The sequence below is a fragment of the Astyanax mexicanus genome, chromosome 10 (genome assembly GCF_023375975.1).
Source record: "Astyanax mexicanus isolate ESR-SI-001 chromosome 10, AstMex3_surface, whole genome shotgun sequence".
In the NCBI taxonomy this organism is placed as follows: Eukaryota; Metazoa; Chordata; class Actinopteri; order Characiformes; family Acestrorhamphidae; genus Astyanax; species Astyanax mexicanus.
Genome location: NC_064417.1, coordinates 37,538,947 through 37,560,533, shown reverse-complemented (window position 1 = coordinate 37,560,533; position 21,587 = coordinate 37,538,947). Strand labels below are relative to the sequence as shown.

The following is a 21,587-nucleotide window of genomic DNA, read 5'->3' as shown; positions in this document are numbered from 1 at the left end:
GTGTGTGTGTCTATATATAAATATATACAAGTAGGTGTTCCTGCGTGTCCTGTTGTTCTTGCATGTAGGACGTTTAGGCCATTAGTCAGCTATAAGGAGGCCCACTCTTTTTGTGTGCAGGTTTTTCCGCTGTGATCTGTGCAGCGTTCTGGCTGCAGTATTTTTACCATGCTGTTCAGCACGCTTACTGACCCCAGTGATTCACACACCACTCTCTCGAATTCAGCCCTGAATTAAAAACAGCTGCAGCCACTGACCGCAGAACAGTGTTAAAGCAGTGTTTTACTCCAGCGCTTTTTAATCTTGTCTGTATTCTGCAGTGTGACCGTGGAGCAGGGTGGGTTACCACACACATCAATTTAGACCAGTTTCCATGTGCTGAGAAAATGAGTGAAAACCTGTTGAGTTGAAACACTGATATAATAGAACTCAATAGGCAGGTGCTGGATTCAGTCTGTAGCAATTTTATGGGAAACGGGTATTTTTGTATAATTGAATGAATTCTTTCATTAAATTCAAAGAATGTAGCAGGTAGAGGTGAGTTTGAAAAGCCTTTAAGCGAGGAGGTGTGTGTGTGTGTGTGTTAGTGTATGTGGCTAAGTCTGTTGGATGTTAATGAGGCTATTTTTATGCTCAAAAGCAAGCGTGTGCACTGCAGTGAACACTGACTGATGATAAGCTAGCAGTGGGTTTATATTCATATTAGTTGGCGTATTAAGGTCCAGAATAGAGTGGGCTTGAAGGACCCTGAGTGTGTGTCAGAGAAAAGGCATCCAGCAGCTTCTTTAATCTCGCTCGTTCATGCTGTGACTACCATGTTAATCTAAGTTGAGTTGTTGAGTTGCTGTTATTGTGCTCCCAGTCTGGGTAGTGGCTCGTCTGAATGAGTGCATCCGTGCTGTGTGTGCTTGTGTGTGTGTGTGTGTGCTTGCAGCAGAAGGGCTCAGCGGTGAGCGTGTAACAGCGATTACACTGTGGTCAGAACCATTCTTGGATCTCAGACAGAGTATTATTAGAAAAAGTAATAATGGGGGTATTGGGGTACACAGACATGGTGGGTGTGAGGAAGCAAAAACTTTGGGAATGTGGCGTTTCAGGAAGCACAGACCCAGAACAAAAGCTTGAGTGTGAGTTAGTGAGTGATGGCACAGTGTTGATATATCCCTGGAAGTGGTGGTTGGCTATAGGTCTTTAAAGCACTATATATATATATATATATATATATATATATATATATATATATATATATATATATATATATATATACGTATACGTATATATGTAAATATACGTGTATATATATACATATATATATATATATATATATATATATGTATATATATACACATATATACACGTGTGTGTGTGTGTATATATATATATATATATATATATATATATATATATATATATATATATATATATAGTGCTTTAAAGACCTATAGCCAACCACCACTTCCAATATATATATACTGCTCATCACAGATTGTGGGTTCGATACTCAGGCTTTTTTAAATATATATTTTAATAGGCCTAACTTATGCAGTAAATCACAAATGAATCACGTGACAACTGACAGAGCCTGGTGACGCATTAGCAATGCTTACTGAGTTACTGAGTTCAGAAGGAAGATTACCTTTTATTAATGCTGAAATTTATTCTCTCTCTCTCTTCCAATGTTCATGTACACACAAACACACAGCTGATGCACATTTCCTCTTTTTAAGCTGTTGATGGTGGAATATGGAGCGACACTAGTGTTTTTCTTCATTAAAGCTCTTAGTTTAACTCAGTAACTCAGCACAATACAATATTCTAGTTTAAAAAGCTGTAAAACTACCCTGAGATATAATACAGTACAATTTAATCTTAATCTTTTAATCTTTAATTTTTAATATTGTGACTATTGCAATTTTAAGGGATTGGCAATAATAATACGAATGTAAGTGTTTAGAACATTAATTATTTTATTCACAATTAAAAACCCACTATCAAAAGCTTAATCTTAAGGAAGGAAAAGTGTGATTAATCATGATTAATCACAGAATTCTATTTTTCTTTATAGATTGACGCTAATTTTAAATCCACATTTTCTACCCAGTTCGGAAGTCCGGTTACAAACAAACTTCACATACATATGAACCCAGCTACGCCCCTTTTCAAACTAAGCACCCAGTGCACTCGCCTGTGCCAACCAACATCACACTAGGCCATCAAGACACCCCTGAGAGGGCAAGGCCTGTTGTGTTCTCTCTAGCTCCAGCCAGCGATCCTCAGATCAACGTAACATCGTCTTATTTCAGCTGAACCACTCAAAGCCACTGATACCCACGGCTCTTAATTATGTCCGCTCCGCATGCTGACCCTGTGCTCTGCCCCAGCCTTTAAAACTCAGATATGTATAAACCACAATAAAAGCACATCATGCATTACTTTGTATAAGGCTTTTTGTGTAAACATTGGCAGTATCTTGTGTGTGTGTGTGGGGGGGGTGTATGTGTGTTATGTTTTTGTCTGTGTATATTACAGTAGTTTCATGTAGAGTACTCTGTTTGTATGTTCTATGCCGTGCCCACCGTGCTGGCATAGCTGTGAGCTCACGCTGGCGGGTGTACAAAACCCCCACTGTTTCCTGGCTGTCACCAACAGGGCAGAAAGAAAGAAGAGAGGCGAGGGAACGCGATGAAAGATAGCAGGGTTATCACTATGCATATATACACACAACACACACACTTTGACTCACTCACTCTTTCGCTCTCACACATTTGCACTTTCAACCTGCTGCCGTGCACCTCGTGATCATTTCCATCTGGATCTGGTCTCTCTGCATCTGTAAATCAGCCTCAACACACAACCCTCTTCCTCAGTGCATTCTGTTTCTATGTCTCTCTCTCTCTTGTTTTCACTCTCTCTCCCACTCTCAATAAAGCTCGAATTCTCTCTGCTGGGCACTATAGCCGAGGAGCAGAAGGTGCTGGGGATAGTTTGTGATATATTCTGATATTTGGATCATTATACTGTAAGCACTGTAATGCAGCAGTAATCAGGGTAATCAGCAGCAGAACATCCAGAACCAGCCGAGTTGTAGAACAGACGGAACAACACATTTGTCCTCATCTGAAGCCTGCATTACAGTTCATTAGGCTCGCCAGCTGTAAAGCGTTTCAGCAGTAGTGATGTAGGGATGTGCATGGAGAGGCAGGTGCACTGCTCTGCTCCGGTCTTCTCTAACAGGTTGACCAGAGGAACACAAACACATCTTTCTCTCTTTCTGTTTCTCTCTTTTACTCTCCCCAACACTTTCTCTCTCTCTCTCTCTCTCACACACACAAACACACACAATTTCTCTCTTCTACACATACATGCACACACATGCACACTTTCACAATTCCTTCTCTCCTTTCTATGACTCTTTTTTTTTGTATTTTTTATTTTGATTCTCTTTATTTGTCTCTCACACACACACACTGCTCTATTTATTTCTCTTTCTGTCTCTCTCTCACACACTCACACACTCCTCTAGGTGAATGGAAAGGCAGGTTCACTGTTCTGCTTCGATCTTCTCTAACAGGTTGACCAGAGGAACCCAGCACACTCCACACAGTCCTCTTTCTCTTTCTATCTCTTTCTCTCTTTGTTTCTCTCTTTTTCACACAAATTTAAACACTTTGTCTTTTACTGTCTATTTTTGATATTACTCTTTCCCTCTGTCTTAAACACACACTATTTCTTAATTTCTTTAAGCATTTCTCTCTCTGTCTGTCTTTCTTTTTGTGTCTCTCTTTCTTCCTCTCCTTTCAGGAACACTCGTGCACTCTCCCACACTTCAGCGTTATCTATGAACCTGCTGGTTGATGTGTAATACACGCTGGTTCGCTCGCGCTCATGCACACTGCTTCTGTGCCATAGTCTCAGTAATGCACGGCATGCTCTCCTCTACTAGACTGCTAGTTAATACGCGCGTGCTCTGCGGGCTCTGATAAGAACAGTAATGCTAGTAATAATAATGATGATAAAGTCTAACCCGGGGAAGCTCGCGGACACACTCAGGTCGCAGCGGAAACTCGGGAGAAAGGACAAGCCTACCTGAGTGCTGCACGCGCTCCTCGCGCTGTCGTTGAGGCTGCTGCTGCTCGGGCGTTTGAGCGCTCGTGGCGCGCGCGCGGCTCCGTGCTGAGTTGGGGAGCGCGCGCGGTCTCTCTCACTCCGCCCCTCCACCCCCCACCTCCCCTCAGCGCAGCGTCCAATGGAAAAGTGCGCGCGGACAGTTTTTTCGCGCTACGCTTGTGTACAAACAAAGCCGTCTTTCCCATTTTTTCATTAAAATAACCAAAAATGTTATTACTGCTGTTGTACAGTAATTATGCTTATTTAAATGTTAAAATGACAAAATAACAAATATTATAAATAGTAATAATAATAACAAATATTGATAATATTAATAATAATAATAATAATAATAATAATAATAATAATAATAATAATAATAATTTGGCAACTGAGCCAAAAAAGTGTGGACAGAGCAAACAATTCATACCATTTATATCAAACAATGTCTAATTTATTTTGTCACACTGCACTGTGTCCCTCCACCTGCACCCCCCTCCCCCTAGCCACATTATATATCAGAGAATTCTTGTCAAACTTTTTTTTAACATCGCTTGTCACGTTTGGTATCTATTTACTTTTCTAACTTAAAGAGAAACAAGTTGTACAAACAAAAATACAATTTGACAGTAACGTTTTTTGAATTGGATAGCTTAGCCTTACCTAGCTAGCAATTTTATTGATAAATGTTGTGAATTTTCTGGCCCCTCTCAAGTTATTTACGAAAAAGCAACTATTGACAAATCTAGTGACTTTTTGTCTCTTTAACCAGTCACTACTCTGATTATTCTTTATAGTTAATTACCGTTTCTGAGGTTCTAAACTAAACTTAACATTGGCACATTCGTTTGACAAATTATTAAATACATATAACTTAAATCTATTTTAAAAACATATAATATAGTTTTTGAATAAAAGGATTTTTTAAATTTACGTGACATAGTTCTGAGATAGATACGCTTTGATTTGTTGGCATGTCTGGTAGGATATATTTATATATTTAATTTATTCATTGGTAAAAATGGCAAAATAAATGAAAATTGGGGTTAAATAACATGTTGGCTGTTCAGTCCTTGGGCAAGTGTTTCATTTTGTTCAGTTACATTTATAGTTTTGCCCCCCAAAAAATCATGTTGGTCTGTCCCTGTATTATTATTATTTTTTTTTTTTCTTTTCATTTTTATAGTTAGTAATGCAATCTAGTTGCTATAATTAGTTAGATATTATATAGTATTATAAAAATACTATATATTGTATTTTTCCATGTAATTTCACTGCTGATTTCATTTCAGTTTGCAGTGTTTGTGTGTTGTGTGCAGTGTTGTGCAGTTACTGTGTGCAGTGTTAATGACTGCAGTGCAGAGATCCCCTGCAGAAGTGTTAATGCATCACTGGCTACAGTGTCCCTGTCCTCAGCTAACTGCAGACAAAACCCGTCTCTGACCTGAATGGCATTTGGGTCACTGTAGGAGATGTATGGTAGCCTCTGGTCAACAAGAGAGTCTGTCATCAGTTCTGCTAGCTTGTGTGTTTCACTATAGGATTGAGAATCGTTGTTCCAAAACAGCTCAGTGCTGTAATGGCATCAAAAAACATACATTATTTTGAGTCACACCATGACAGTCTAACATGACACACCATTGCAGTCTTTGGCAGCGTTTATGTGGTGTTAAGGGCAGTCCTGGCTATAGTAGTTTGCCTGTAGTCCTGCTTTGTGCAGTCGCCTGCCAATGGTGCTGGAGCTACCAGGATGACAAATGGAGGGAATTACTGCTCGCTGAATGTCTGCAATCGTGGCTGTTGGGTCAGTCTGTGCATGTCGGACAATCCATCAGTTCTCCCCCTCCATGGTTTGTTTGGGTCTCCAAGATTCTTCATGTCACTGGTGCATGCCGCCTTCTCTCCACTGCTGGCAACAATAAGTGCCAGGTTTAGCACGAGTCAGAATGAAACGCGTGCACAATGAGAAGTCCCTCCCTTGCTTACGTCACATGCATGGCAGAGCTTGAAACTCGCATCACACTTCTGACAAGGATACCCTACACACTTACATATATTATTCCTGTCAGTTGATTACTACTACCAATGTAGGCTAATTTTGTGTAGGTTTTTTTAAGGTTTAGGATGCACTTTGACTGTGAACCAGGAAAATAAATGTAACTAATTTATAACAAGAAGCCAAATTTGGACACCCTGTAGGTCTTGGCTGATTGTCTTTTAGTTGGCTACAATGAGCAAAAGTATGTTTAGAGATGAAGAAGTACAGAATTTCATGAAAAGAATCCCTGCCCAACTGTTGAACTCACAAGGTTTTTTTTCCCCCTCTGACATAACTTAAGAAAAACTCAGTTTGCAATGCTTTGCATGTAGTTACCAAATAGTAAGTAAATTAATGTCCAATGAAAATGAAGCATGAGCAGTTAAAGCACTGGGTGGATTGGTCATTATTTAAGATTGTGTTGCAGCCAGTGGCACAATGAACATTTCACATTCTAAATATTACACCGTTAAAAAAAGCTGCAGGGTAATAATACTAAACTCTGGACAAGCAGAGAAATCAGCAGTGTGTTCTGGAAATTTTAATTAATTAATTAAGTGATCCTATCTATATATTTTAAAGAATAATATATAGACATCATATATTGTATATGCCCTGTGCATTATTAAAGAAATTGGTTAATGAAAAGGATATATATTGTTTTACTTATTCCATAAGTAGTTGAAGGACAGAATTTCATGAAGAGAATCCACTTCCCAGCTGGTAAACTCCTAAACTTTTCCCCCTCTGACATAACTTAAGAAAAACTCGGGCAGTTAGCAATGCTTTGCATGTAGTTACCAAATAGTAAACTAATATCCAATGAAAATGAAGCATAAGCAGTTAAAGCACTGGGTGAGTTGATCATTCTTTGAGATTGTGTTGCAGCCAGTGGCACAATGGACATTTCCCATTCTAAATATTACACTGCTAAAAAAAAAAACATGAAGCTGCAGGGTAATAATACTAAACATATCCCAAAACCTACCATAGAGTACGCTAAGAGGTACAGTCGCCTGCCGTTAACTGTGTTTCAATCCGTTAAGCTGCGTTTAGTGTCCTCCCTAGTGGCAACAGTATTCCAAATAAAACCGTTCTTCACAGGAAGAAATCAGGTGTTTCCGTTTCAGAGAGGAAGAGTAGATGGCAGCCAGAAGCTGCAGCAGATCCGGCTGATATTCTCACCTGGAAGAAAGACGAGACTGTGAGAGCCTGTCCAAAAACACAGCCATATGTTACTGAATTCAAATGTATTAAGTGGGAGGAAGTGAATGTAGTAGGCCTGTGTGTGTGTGTGTGCACGTGTGTGTCTAAGCCAATGTGTCAGCAGGGTTCTGGAGTGTCAGACATTAAGGACATCTGTTACTATCCCCTAACACACCGTCTCTCGCTCTCTCCCTGTGTTTCACTCACTCGCCCCTGTGACATGCTATTTCAGAAACGCTCACACACACTTCCGTTCCGTGCACACACACACTCTCCCCCGGCAGACCCTACTACCTCTTCTGAACTGAAGCTGTTTTCCCAGGTAATGTTAAGCACTAATAGCCATGAGTTATACAACTCTAAACTCTAAAGTCTGTTTGATTAGGATTCCTTAAGATCAAATCTTACATTTCAACATGATTGGCTACTGTTCTTTCTAAAAGTGTGATAATTGACCATTTTTGATTTGATGCTTAATTGTGGTGGTGTCACCGTTTGACTCAGTTGCTCAGAAAATAAAGGGTTCTAAACTGCCATGCCAAAAGTTATGAGATAGCCATATGTAAATTGATTATGCAACTCACATCACAGATCAGTGCAGCATCCTTTAGCTTTGTTCCTGTTCCATGACATGACATGACATGACAGTCAGAATAAATAGCCTTTTTGACTAGTAATCATAGTGTAATCCTCTTTGGAGTTATATAGAATCAATTCTTAAAGGTGTTACAGTGGTTTAAAACAATACTGCAAAAAATATATAACCTTTTGACTGCAATGAGAAAAAAGGATGCATTTTTTATGACAAGAACACCTTTACAACTGTTAAGAATAAGAGTGTCTTGATTATGCTTTGGGCTTGTGTTGTAGTCATTGGCACAAAGAATGTAACCAAATTTTGGCAGAATAAAGGGATGTAAATGTAAGCGATGCTTAGGAACAGAATTGACACAAACTATATTAACTCAGAGTGATTTAAATCCTTTGTTGCTTAAAGCTAATTCGTTGTTATTGTTATTTGCTGTATTTATATAAGTGGTTGTTTTAAAGAATGTGAAAAATATGTTAAGTTGACCCCTCTTGGCTGAAATCTCTGTGGCACACCTTCCACCATAGAGCTGGGAAATATGAATGTTTTTTATTGTTTTATTGTGATTACATTATACAATATGCTTTTTTTTAAGCATGGGTTGGAAATTTCAAAATGTCAAAAGCAACATATTAAAAAGCTGATACTGCTACATAAACAATATATCCATCCTTCCATCTCTGCCTGACTGTCTTTGCCCGGTTAAAGGGTTCCCAACTATAGTGGAAACTGTATAAATTATTCTATATAAAAACGTATAAAAAAAGCACCAGAAATGGTTATAAGAACTGTTTTTTTGTAACTATATAACCTTTATATTTTGCCTAAAGTGAGCATGTGGGCATAGCCATTAACTGTGTGAATGAGGTCGTAGAAGCTAACTTGCCCTGGATGTCATTATAGTCTAATAGCTTCTGGCTACATTTAATCACTTCATTTTCTTCAGCTTATACCATCAGTGCCAACATCACATTCCTTACAAACCTGAGTTTAATAGAGCTCTTCTTTGAGACCAGCGGATGAGGAATGTTAGACCATGAGAGATAACCCTGACGTGACTTGAGGAGCAGTGCTGCCCTGTTGACCGTACAGCAGTCTAATGCTGTGTTGGGTCTTGGGTTTGGGTGGTATTATATAATGTTTAAACAACAGCTGTATCTCTCTCTCCCTCTCTTTCTGAGAGCATGATGGTAGTGCTCTGCTCTCTCTCTGTGTCACTCAGACTCTTGATGTGAGCTCTTGTTGCTTTTTGTCCGGTTCATTTTGGCTTCTTTATCAGAAAACTGACTGTAAGCTAGAATGAAAAATAACACTTTCTTGCACTCTCTGTCACTGTCATGACTCTTATTTCTCTATTTCTCTCTCTCTCTCTCTCTCTCTCTCTCTCTCTCTTTTTCTGTGTGTGTGTGTGTGTGTGTGTGTGTGTGGAACCTGAAATGATCTAGCAAAAATGATCATTTTTTGTCAATTCCATTTCTATACTCACTCTTTCTTTCTTACCTCCCCTCTCCTCCCCTTCCTCATCTCTCTCTCGTTTTGTCTCAGGTTGAACCTTACCTACCCCCTCCGCTCTTTTGTTTTTCATCATGTAATTGTAATCCAGTCCCCCTCTAGTATAATTTATACTCTTGATTAGATTTGCTTTAATTTAATGTCGTTTTCTAGGTGCGACAAAGTTGTTATTGCCAGAGCAATTACCATAAACAAATATAGGTATATCAGAACACAAGGAAATGTGGTTACAAAATTATTCATCACTGGGAAAGAAGATGGACGCTGGAGGGAGCTTTGTTTGCTGCTGTTGTTTGTTTGTTATGATAAATTAATATCTACACTGGTTGTCTCTTAAGGTGTTCTGAAGTCTTGCTAGTTGTCTGATCAGCTCAGGATGCACCGCAGTTTTAATTCACTGCTGCTGCCAAAATTAAATGATAAACATTTAAGATTTTTGCACTATAAGGCACACTTAAAATTATATATTTTTTCACAAAAATCTTCAGTGCGTTTTTTAATCCAATGCGTCTTATGTATGAATGTTTACCAGTTAGGTTGTAAGTAGCAGTAAAGCCACTCCACTGAGGTACAGCATTTTACAGGAGTTTCAGTGTAGTTCTCCAACAGCATTAGCATTAGCTGCTAACTGCGCTAAGCACTAGCTCTTTCGCTGTTCAGAGTTAAGAATTATCGGTCTGTAGCCTGCTCCTAACCCAGGCTAGCACTACTGGAGCAGCATTAGCTGTACCTGCTAAACACGCTAGCTCTTTCAGTGCTAAAACAAGCTATGTGTGACGAACCTGCAAACTAATATCACCCTGTAGCTCTTTCTGTGGCATTAGCGCTAGTGTGAATATTTAAGCTGGAAATCTAACCTTACTGTAAATTAATGGATCCGCTTTACTCACCCAATTTAAATGTTTTCATGAGAGAAATCTGTGGAAATTAACATCCAGCCCTCGTTGACCAGTGCGCATTATAAAAAAAAAAAAAAAAAAGACCAGACAATAGACTGATGGTGTGCTTTATAATCCAGTGCGCCTTACAGTGCAAAAAATATGGTAGTATATTGGTAATTGCGTCATGTTTGGACCACTCTGTGCTGTCCAATATGCAGCGCTCAGTTTTAGCAGCCCGATTGTGCTTATTGAGGCTGTATTTTGCTCTTTAGTTTGGTTGGTTATTTTTTGGAAAATATGTAATTTGTTTCTTTGAGAATATAAAGGGACTAAGATATATGAAGCTGGGGGAAAACTTCAAGCAAATCAACAGTTAAATGCTTTGAGTTTGTTGAGTACACTTTGCAATAACCTCTAAACAGTTCTCAGACATCCTTCAGAATGTTATTGGTACTAATCATAGACTTATTTAAACTACCTTTAATTGCTGTTCTTAAACTCCCACCCTTAGAATATGGTTTGTTCTGAGACTGCCACCTGATGGTAATTGGTTCTAATTGTCATATCATTTGTTGGGAACTCCCCAGAACGTGATTGGTTTTAATCAGAATTAGTCTCTAAATGTTATTAGCCTGAAGCACAATGTTATTTGTTCTAAAATCTCCTACTCTCCGTTGTTGATGCTTATCTACAAGTTGTTTGTGCTAAGACCATCCTCCCCCACCCCAGACTCCTATTAATTCTAACAATTATTATTTAATTGAAGACCTTTTTGTGACTGGTCCTATGTATCATTATTTGTCCAAGACCTTCACTGACTATAACTGGTTCTGATTACCACGTCCTTATTCTGAGACCCCCATTTTACTGTGATTTGTTCTAATTACTAAATTGTTTGTTCTGAGACTATGATTGATTGTAATTATCATGTCATTAGTTCATAGATCTATAATCTGATACTACATGTATAGATTTCCCCCAGTCCCTATAACACAGAACCAATGCTGAGTACCAGCCACTTTCTAGAAGTGCAGCTAAATGCTTGCTAAATCTATTCACTTGGAGATGGCCAGATTAAAACTTCACTTAAAAATGATGTGTTTCTTTGACTTTATGAAATTAAAAACCTCTGGAATATAATCAAGAGTAAGATGGATGATTACAAGCCATCAAACCAAACTGAGCTGCTTAAATTTTTGCACCAGGAGCGGCATAAAGTTATCCCAAAGCAGTGTGTATGCATTAAAGACCAGAGTTATTCCACCAAATATTGATTTATGAACTCTTAAAACTTTATAAATATAAATTTGGTCTGCATCTTTTTTGTTTCTTTTATTTTTTTTGCAAATAAATGCTCTAAATGACAGTATTTTTATTTGGAATTTGGGAGAAATGTTGCCCGTAGTTTAAAGAATAAAACAACAATGTTCATTTTACTCATATATATGCCTAAAAATAGCTAAATTAGAGAAACTGATTCAGAAACTGAAGTGGTTTCTTAATTGTTTCCAGAGCTGTATATTAATCTTTCTGGGTAAAAGTGGAAATTCACCTTTATGCAGTGTTAAAAATCGAACACAGGAATCTAATGTACTGCCTTTGGGAATCTACAACATTTACATCTTCATTATTTAACTTTAAGTATTAGCTGCAAGTGGGTTCTGAAGCTATGAGTGAAGTCCATATTGCTGCCTAACAGTTGAACAGGGAGCTACAACATCTTGTCACTTCATGTAAAGCTCCAGCAACTTGCTAAATATGGATCATATGATCTTACAAGGCTCAATTAATGATTGATCGCTGATCTCATATTTGGGCTGGAAACCTGCTATAATGATACATAGCCAATCGATTTTTCCATCTTTATTTTTTAAGACTAATAGATCCTGAAGTACAGGTATTACAGTGCAAAGTAGTTCACTTCTAACACTTAAGGTGTTAAAGTGTGTAATAAGCAGTTGGACCTGCCAGTTTATAGTCAATTATTAGGGGGTAGTTAAGGTATAATACTTGATATTTAGAAGGGTTGTGTTAAAAAGTTTCCTTAGCTAACAAATTCTCTCTTTGATGCTAAGCTGGCTGAGGACAAGCATGTGCTCATTAATGTCGTCCTCCTCTGGTGCTGCCAGGTATCACTTGTGTACACTGTTACGTAATGAGTCTTGGGGCTAAATGGGTAAAGCTCGATACTAAAGTAATAAATATGGTTATATAAATATTTATTTTCTGTTGTCTGGGATTTTGTAACAGTTGTAAGTAGAATGTTAGTGGTGAACGCATCCCCACGCTCAATATGATCATGTCATTATGTCCCACTGGGTGTGTGTGTGTGTGTGTGTGTGTGTGTTTGTGTGTGTGTGTGTGTGTGTGTGTGTGTGTGTGTGTGTGAGAGAGAGAGAGAGAGAGAGAGAGAGAGAGAGACTAGGAGACTAAGGAGGGAGGGGGCTCTAGTGTTGCTCTGCCACTCTTCCCCTGGGTATGGCCACACACACACACACACACACACACACACACACACACATACACACACACACGTACATACACACACTGGGCTCCGGCAGATGGCAAATCTCTCTCCCTAAGGAAGGAACAACTTACTGCCCGCACTCATTTTCTCCCTCACCCTTTCCCTGCCTTTCATTCCTCCTGCATATCTGATTCCTTTTATTCCCCCACTGGTCTTTTCTTTATCAGACAGCAGACACAGCCTCCCACACTGCCAAATTACTGCTCTTCTTTTTTATTTAAAGAATCTCTCCAGACTGCTTTCATCCCTCTCTCCTTTAAGTTCTCTTACTCTCTCTCTGTCTGTATCTATCACTGCTTCTCTCTGTCACCCTTTCTCTTACTACAGTCTCTCTCTCTCTCTTTTCTACTACCTATATCTTTTTCATTCTAATTCCCATCTAGCTATCTCTCTCACTCGCACTACCTCTTCCTACATGTGTCTCTCTCTCTCTCTCTCTCTCTCTTTATTTCTCTCTCTTTCTCTTTCTCAGACTCCCAGCTCTCTTACTACCTGTCCCTTTCTCTCTCAACCTCTTTTCTACTTCTTTCTTTCTTTTTTCATTCTTTCTTTCCCATCTAGCTGTCTCTCTCTCTCTCTCGCACTACCTATTTCTACATGTCTCTCTCTCTCTCTCTCTCTGACTTCCAGCTCTCTTACTACCTGTCTCTCTAACTAGGTCTCTTATTACCAGTCTTTCTCTCTCATTTGCCCTCGTTACCCGTCTGTTTCTCTCTTTCTGACTGTTCTGTCTTTACTGCATTAGTGCCCACTCTTTCTTTTGGATTTTTCTGTCTCTCTCTCTCTTCCCTTCTTCCTTACTCTCTGTCTCTCCATCCATGTCTCCTTCTCCCCTTTTCCCCTCTCTGTGTAATTAACAAGGTTTCAGTAACAAACCTTTGGGCTTTGGAGTTGCTATGGTTACCTCTCCATCCATATTGTTGTGTGTGTGTGTGTGTGTGTTTTCATGTGTAACCCTGAATTGGAGTGTGTGCCTTTGTGTGTGTGTGTTGGGACATCGTGCTGTATGGTATGCAGGGTTTTGGTTGTTGTACGTGGTTTTTATGGTGCTGTGTATAAAGGTATTGCTCATTACACGCTTTATTGCTGGAGCTCAGGGATCTAATGAATTTCAAATGAGAGACATTTAATCAACTATCAAATTGCTCATTTGTAATGTAGCCACACAGTCTGGCCATAAAGCATCCGTCTCACACAGCCCTCCTCCGGCTTTGGGCTGTAACTCGGAGGCAGACCTGCTGTCTGTCTCAGCGGGAGTCCGGCCGTGCCTGCATTGATATTACACTGCTGGTTAAAGACTTGTTCAGACAGTATTGCCTTTATTACGGTTCTTTCGATAATACACCATAATTACCTTTATAATAGCAGGTTTGTTTAGAATGAAAACGCTCCTGTTTGCAGTGCTGCATGGTGTCTATATCGTGTACTGTAAGTTTGAGGTCTGTGTGTGCAGTTTGGTGTATAGGAACCTGATTATACGGTTAACAATTCTGTTTTTTTCCAAATAATTTTAATTGTCTTTTTTTTGCAGTGTATTTAGGTCTTAAAAGGGGCTGCCACCTCACTGTGCTTTGAAGAGAACACTAATCTTCTAATGCACAAATTTTCTCTATTAGACAAATTTGCTGATATGTCACATAGTGTCCCTCCTGTTTATCCTGTCAGGTTGGAAACCGTCCAGTTGCATCCTCAGTGGTCCACTTGGGGCACATGGTGCAGCTGGGGGTCCTGAATCCCAGCTGCAGGGCACAGCTCTGCCCTAATAAGCTATGTCTTTTACCAAACACACCCTCTGGGAGACATACAGCCTTATCTGAGCTTTTTCTGTGCCTAAGGCAGCAAACTCTGCTCTGCCACACAGTCTGAAGAGGTTTGAGGGACCTGAGCACATTATTGTTAATGTAACATCAATGCTAAAGTGGCTAATAGAGTTAGATGGACTATAGAGAGCTCATTTACAGAGTGATTATTGATATCAGATCCTGAAGTCTGCAGGTTAACCAACAAACAATGGATTTGGATTGCCGGGCATGTAGAAAAGTTGGTAAAATTAGTAAAGGATCATATTTTACCTAAATAATAATAAAACCTTATAGTTGTAACTGATGTTGTAACTTCCAGCCCAAAAAGCTAATAAGCCCCAACAACCAAATATATCACATTATATGTCAGTTTTTTTTAGTGGTTAGGGTTTCATTTACAACCTATAACTAACTATCTAGTGTAATAAAAAATATATATTTAACTGTTTTTTAATCCAGTAATACTTTTCAATATTCTGTTAAAATGTCCCACTGTGTTCACGTACGGCCCCCTTAAAGCAAGCAATCAGCAGGCATAGTCACTTGACTGTCCCTTCCACTCTGCAACTCAAACACCAAACCAACTTACCTTTATAACTGCTACCACTCTTTTCAGAAGACTCATTTTCAGTCATTTTCTGTTTATCACCATCCAAGTCTTCTCAAATGTGTTCAGTGTTGCTGAGGTCTGGACTTTGGGATTGTTTGTAAATTGTTCTGAGCACATTTAGCAATTTGATTTTTTCAAATGAAAGCTTGGCGTGCCCACACTTGTATATGTTGTGTTATCTTGTGAGTTAGGTGTGACACTGGCCAGCAACATGAATAATCAGAATTCAAGCGAGGCCTGATGGTTGTGCTTGATGGATGCAACATTCTAATTTCAGAAGATAGGGACACAGTGTTACGTTTGTAATGGGTATATCACCTATAGTGGACAGTGCAGTGGTTGGTATAAACTGTGACTGGAGGATCTGGCTAGATTTGTACATAAGAACAGACAAGCAAATGTATATGGGATGTAGTGGAGTCTAAACCTGAGCTCCTCCATCTAAAATAGCACGGAGCTGTGGATTGTCCCTGGCTTTGTACTGCCTTGATGTCCAGACAGAATGGTTCAACATCTCTCCAGACTTATTTTTTTCTTTTTTTCTGGGCTGATGTGGATCCTACACAATACTAGTTACTGTCTCATGATTTTTTTTTCATGTTACTGTAGACTAGTAAATGCCAATCACTGCTTACCCTCCATGTTTGCCTCATTTTGCCTACCATGTACTTTTAGTCACTGGTTCTCCCATTTACCATAGGTTCAATAACTTGTTCCACTTGGTCGGACCACAAGACAGTTACCATCCAACTAACCTTTGGACATTGAATTATTCTCATCACAGCAGTGACTTTACAATTGTTTCAAAGCAGGCAGTACGTAGGGCTGTGTAAAGCTAAAATATTTGCTAAGGCAGTGTTGCCATCCTCAAACACTTCATAAATGGCTGGGTATTTTTGGATGGAAGACCAAGCCCTACGCCTGTGGCAGTGCCAGGTAGAGATCGGTCTACCATCCAAAAATATCCAGCCATTGATGAAGTGCTTGAGAATGGCTAAACAAATTGTGTGTGACTACAGATGAGCTCCAGCTCTGATCTGTAACTAACTGTTCTCCAGGAACATACACCCACAAAGCAGGCAGGGCTTTTTAAAAAAGTGGGCTGTGAGAGTTTATTGAATTTGGTAAGAATCTATACTAATTTATTACACAGTAATGCTCAGCTCTAGTTGAACTATTGCTATGCTTCAGTTTTCTCCTTGAAGTCGTATACTGTGCCGTTGAATGCAGCGTTTTGGAATGAAGAAAATGCTTTGTTTGGAAAAATGAGACAGAGAGCAAATATCGACCAAAGAAAGCATTGACAGATTTTTCACTCTGATCACCCAGCCTTACTCTCACAAATGCTTACTTAGTCTTTCATTTCAACCGCTGCTCACTTTCTGTGTTTTCAGTTTTTAAAACTTTGTCTGGATTATTAAATTGCTGAAACCAGTAGATACTTGTCAAATCCCTCCTGTGTTGATGAGTCTTATATATATATGCTATTCAGCAAGTTTGGAGAAAAATTAAATTAACAGGTTTCTAAGAAATACTTAATCTAGTAATACTAATTAATCATAATCATCAAAATTATATTTCCAGATAAAATGTACAAGCTATACAAGGCTAGCATAGTCACATTAGCTGAAGTAACTTAGCCTTAGCATTTGTTTCTTTACCATAAGACTGAAAGTCTGTCTCTATTCCTATGGGTTTCAAATTTCAAGTCAAATGCAATCTACTGTTGCTTTCTGTGGTCTTGACATGGCTTTAATTTATAGTAGTGCTGTATAAATGCTGCAGGGCTGCATACACTCCACCCAGAATACTTTCAGCATGCATATTTTTAACACACCTCGCTAACATGAGCTTTTTAATGGAGTGAAACGCTTACTTGGAGAAGAAAAATAACATTAAACATAATGTTCTATAAAATTTTAATGAAAAAGTATCTGCTGCTGCTGTGCATTGGAACTTGTTCACTCCGAAGAACGCTTGAAGCTAGCAGGTTCAAAATCAGGTGACAATTGGAGATTTAAGGGGAACGCCGCCTTCTAAGACCCATCTTCCCGTGAAAACTGTGACAAAACTGAAGCAGAAGCAAACAAGAAATTCCAGCAGCAAAATCCACAAAAACACACAAATGAAAGCAGAGACTGATAAAATCCAAACTGAAATAATTTAAGTAACTGCAAATAATAATAAGTAGCCAAGTATATTTAAATATATTTATTTGCTACATATTTTTTTCTCTTTTGAATTTGCAACATACACTTTTTTCCTTTTGATTCTTAAAATGTTTATAATTGTTTTGTGTAAAACTTTTGGCACAAAGTGTCAAACAGTGCTCAGTGTAATGAAGCACATGTGTGCAACAGGCTTTATGTTGCATTGCAGATGTTCTTTTACATTGTAAAAGCTGTGTACATACATTACCATCAGCTCAAATAATATAATAACCTCAAATAACCTTTTCTCTTCTCTCCCTGTCCAGTGCCAAATTTGTTTGTTTTTTTATAACCTAAAGTATGTCATAAATAAGTCAAAGTGTTAAATATACTGTTTTGTCTGCAAAACACAAATGCAGATCTGTATGTGTATTTAGCAAGATAATATCTAAAATCGAAGGACATTTTCAGACTTGAAAGTCTGGTTCAAGTCCAAACCATGGTGTCATTAAAATTAAACTAACCTGACCAAGTCATTTTATTAGCTGTTGGTGGCATTTTCATTCTCATAAGTTCTTCTCTTTGTCGTTTCAGCCAACAAGACCCTGCTGGGCGGAGGAGGGGGTGAGTCTTCTTTTTTTTCTTATGTCATTTTCAAAGAGTGAACTGGTGAAAGAGGGGTAAACACAATATTGAAACCCCAAAGAGTAGAAAGGTGTTTGGGGAAGGAGGGATGAGAGAGTGAATGATGAGGAAGAAGAGGAAGAAACGCAGCAGTAGGAATCAAAGGTGAGAGAGAGGGAAAAGAAATGAAGTGTGAGTGAGAAACAGAGCTGTGTGTGTGGATGTGAGTGTGTGCACACTGCAGGAGCTGTTGTGAGCCTGGGGCTTTGCACTTCTGTGAAATTGAACATTAGATGTGTGTTTGTGTGCAGCGTGAGAACACGCATGCTGTTTAAGGAGCAAAGGAGCGATTACAGACAGAATAGGACGCACACCTGCATCTGCAGCAGGTGACCTGTTATGCACACATACACACATGCACATTTGATCACACTCTCAGACAGACATACACATGTAGTTAGGGCCTTTCTAGAAATACAAAGTTCAATATGAACAGCCATGTAAATCTACACACATTTTACAGTTAACTGTGAGAGTGGCTCTCACTGTACTGTACAATATGTATTTTTTTCCAAATAATATTCACTACATTTGTTGGGATTACAGACAACATACAGCTCTAATAAAATGAGACCACTATAGTTTCTGAATCAGTTTTTCAGATTTTGCTATTTATAGGTATATGTTTCTATAAACATTCTATAAACTAAGGACAATATTTCTCCCAGATTACAAATAAAAATGTTGTCATTTAGAGCATTTATTTGCAGAAAATGAAAAATGGCTAAAATAACAAAAAAGATGCAGAGCTTTCAGACCTCAAATAATGCAATGCAAACAAGTTCAGAAATCAATATTTGGTGGAAGAACTCTGGTTTTTAATTATCGTTTTCATGCATCTTTGCATGTTCTCCTCTAAAAGTCTTACACAATGCTTTTGGATAACTTTTTGCCACTCCTGGTGCAAAAAAAATCAAGCAGTTCAGCTTGGTTTTGATGGCTTGTGATAATCCATCTTCATCTTGATTATATTACAAAGGTTTTCAAATTTATAAAATCAAAGAAACTCATAATTTTTAAATGGTCTTAGAACTGTAGTTGATTCTCAAAAAAATATTAATACTAGAGCTTGAAGAATAATTTTAAAGCACACTGAATTGAATTTATTTATTAACTGGAGAAACAAGGGAATTGTAATTGTGGCTGATTTAATATTGCAATGCCTCTAACGGCTTCAGTAAAAATATATTATAAATTGTAAATTCCTAATGGGTTTGTACAGTTAGTTTAGAGCGGTTTTGTTGATACTCTTGATACCCAACAGCACAGAAGAAAGCACTCGCTAGAAAGGACCGGTGGAATGTCCAAAGGAGCCTCTTGCGCATACCAAAACACCTTACCCTCCTTATGAAACACAGATGGCTTTGACCTTTCTTGAGCACAGCTTGAGTGTTGCAGTTCTGCTCCAATTCGCAGTCCCAAGTGCACACCACCACCTCCACATAATCACTGTGAAAGGTGACTGGTGTCTGGGCAGGTTTGGACTTCCACCACCAACTCTTTGGTCCTACTCATGTTCAACTGTAGATGGTTCAGCTTACAATATGAGTAAGTAAGCTTAAGTATTAATTTTGCGCATGACATGACGTGTTGTTGCACACCCCTGTCTGACACACTACTGTGCATTTTCTCAGTAAGAATTTTATTAATTCTTCTTCAGGTATGTGACTGACAGGGTGTGTGTGTGTTGTATTTCGCTCAACAGTGCTACCAGTTTATAAGTATTAAAAAAAAAAGACCAAATAGGTGTTGTATTTTTAACTGAATTATTCTACCTATATACAGGGTTCAATGTGAGATAAAAGAACTAGCAGAAGGCTTTAAAAAGTATTTCAAGACAGTTTTGCAGTAACCATAATAGCACATTGCTGGTAAGTAAGACAATCAGTAAAAAAGTTGTGGATCATAGCCTCTTAGAGAACCAGTCAAATAAGCAGATTCTGACAGTTAAAACAATAGATTAAACAGATTTTTTTGATCAAGGAGTTAGTTGTGCTCTTGTAAATCTGAGTTTAGTTAATAACAGTGTGGAGATGTTGAGAGAATCTAAAGACAGTCAGGGCTGAAGAATAATTCTGGGTATGTGAATAAGCTTGTAGGGCTTTTGTAGATCATCTCCAGCCCCCATATTAAAGACTTAAAGTAAAAAAAACGTTATGGTCAGATAGTAGAATGTGTACAACACTATAAATACCTTGGTACAGTAATTGATTCTAAATTGAATTTCGAAGCAAATACAGAGGCTGTGTGTAAAAAGGAGCAGCAGCGGTTGCATTGTCTGAGAAAATTGAACTACTTCCACGTTGATAAAACAATGATGACTTTATTTTACCAGGCTTTTATCAAACCAGTTTTAGCCTTTTCCATGGTTGCATGGTTTGGTAATTTTGCATTTAAAAACAGGAACGGCCTGAATCAGATTGTAAAATGGGCAAGTAAGTTGATTGGTAAGCCGTTACTCAGCATGGAGACCTTGTATGGCAGACAGTTAAAGTGGGTAACTGTTGCAGTTTGGGGGATACTGCTCATCCCATGCATAGTGAATTTAGGTCGCTCCCATCTGGACAGAGGTTTAGAGTACCAAGATGCAGAACAAAACGATACAAAGACAGTTTTATTCCAGCAGCCATGACTCAAGCAAATAGAACGAATAAGACACAGAGACTTTAAGAAATTGTATATATATTGTGCTAAATGTAGTTCTGTGTTTGTTTTGCTTACTGTATGTTTGGGTTTGTTTTGGTAAATATTCGTTTTGTAATGAGATGCTGCTTCACATACTGTAAACCAAATTTACTTTTGGGTACAAATAAACTAACCTAACCTTAGCCCCTGTCCACAAATCTTTAACACTCATTAACATCAATTTTAAAACTTGCAAACACAGTTACGACAAACTACACTTTATTTCTAAATGGTAGTGGGCACCCCTTTTAATTAATTAATTTAGCTACTAATTTGTACCAGTTGCTGATACAGATGTGAAAATGCACCCACACGCTTTTCTAGACCCTGTAGAAGTAGAGGAATTGCAAGTAGAGTAGGAGTCTCTGGAGCAGATAAATAGGATTCTAATTGTACCATGCTTAATGCCTGCTGGGATCTGGGATGAGTTTGGGGATTTTTGGCTGATTTGGGGATGATGTGGACTGGAGCTCTTCCAACAACTTGTCTGCACTAACGCTACTGTAAGTGAATGCAATCCCTGGACAATAGAGACTCTAGCTTTTTTTAAATATCGTTGATTTCCACGTTTGGTGGCATTTTTAAAAGCTACCATAAGAACCATCTAAAAGAGGTATTCCTTGTGTAACAAGCAACGTGTATGCATTCACATACTACTTGGCGATGTTGTGCTTCTAGGTAGAAACATTGCTTTTACTACAGAACCCTTAAATAACCCTTTTTAAAGGTAATAGCTGGTAGTATTTTTTGCGTCGATAGACTCATCTAAATGAATCAGTTTTTTGTCTCTTGTTAG

At 38.5% G+C, this 21,587-nt stretch overlaps 2 protein-coding genes across 2 annotated transcripts in view; one reads left to right on the top strand and one right to left on the bottom strand.

Moving 5' to 3' along the window:
* flrt1b (fibronectin leucine rich transmembrane protein 1b) overlaps nt 1-4,173 on the bottom strand; it is a 33,643-nt gene extending 29,470 nt beyond the window's left edge. Inside the window, exon 1 of the mRNA XM_007246388.4 lies at nt 4,087-4,173. The gene's annotated coding sequence lies outside the window, so the exon portion shown is untranslated. The remainder of the gene's footprint in view (nt 1-4,086) is intronic.
* Nucleotides 1-21,587, top strand: part of LOC103040631 (mono-ADP ribosylhydrolase 1) — an 85,955-nt gene that overhangs the window by 11,654 nt on the left and 52,714 nt on the right. The window contains exon 2 of the mRNA XM_049484410.1: nt 17,996-18,046. Coding sequence (XP_049340367.1) covers nt 17,996-18,046 — 51 coding nt within the window. The remainder of the gene's footprint in view (nt 1-17,995; nt 18,047-21,587) is intronic.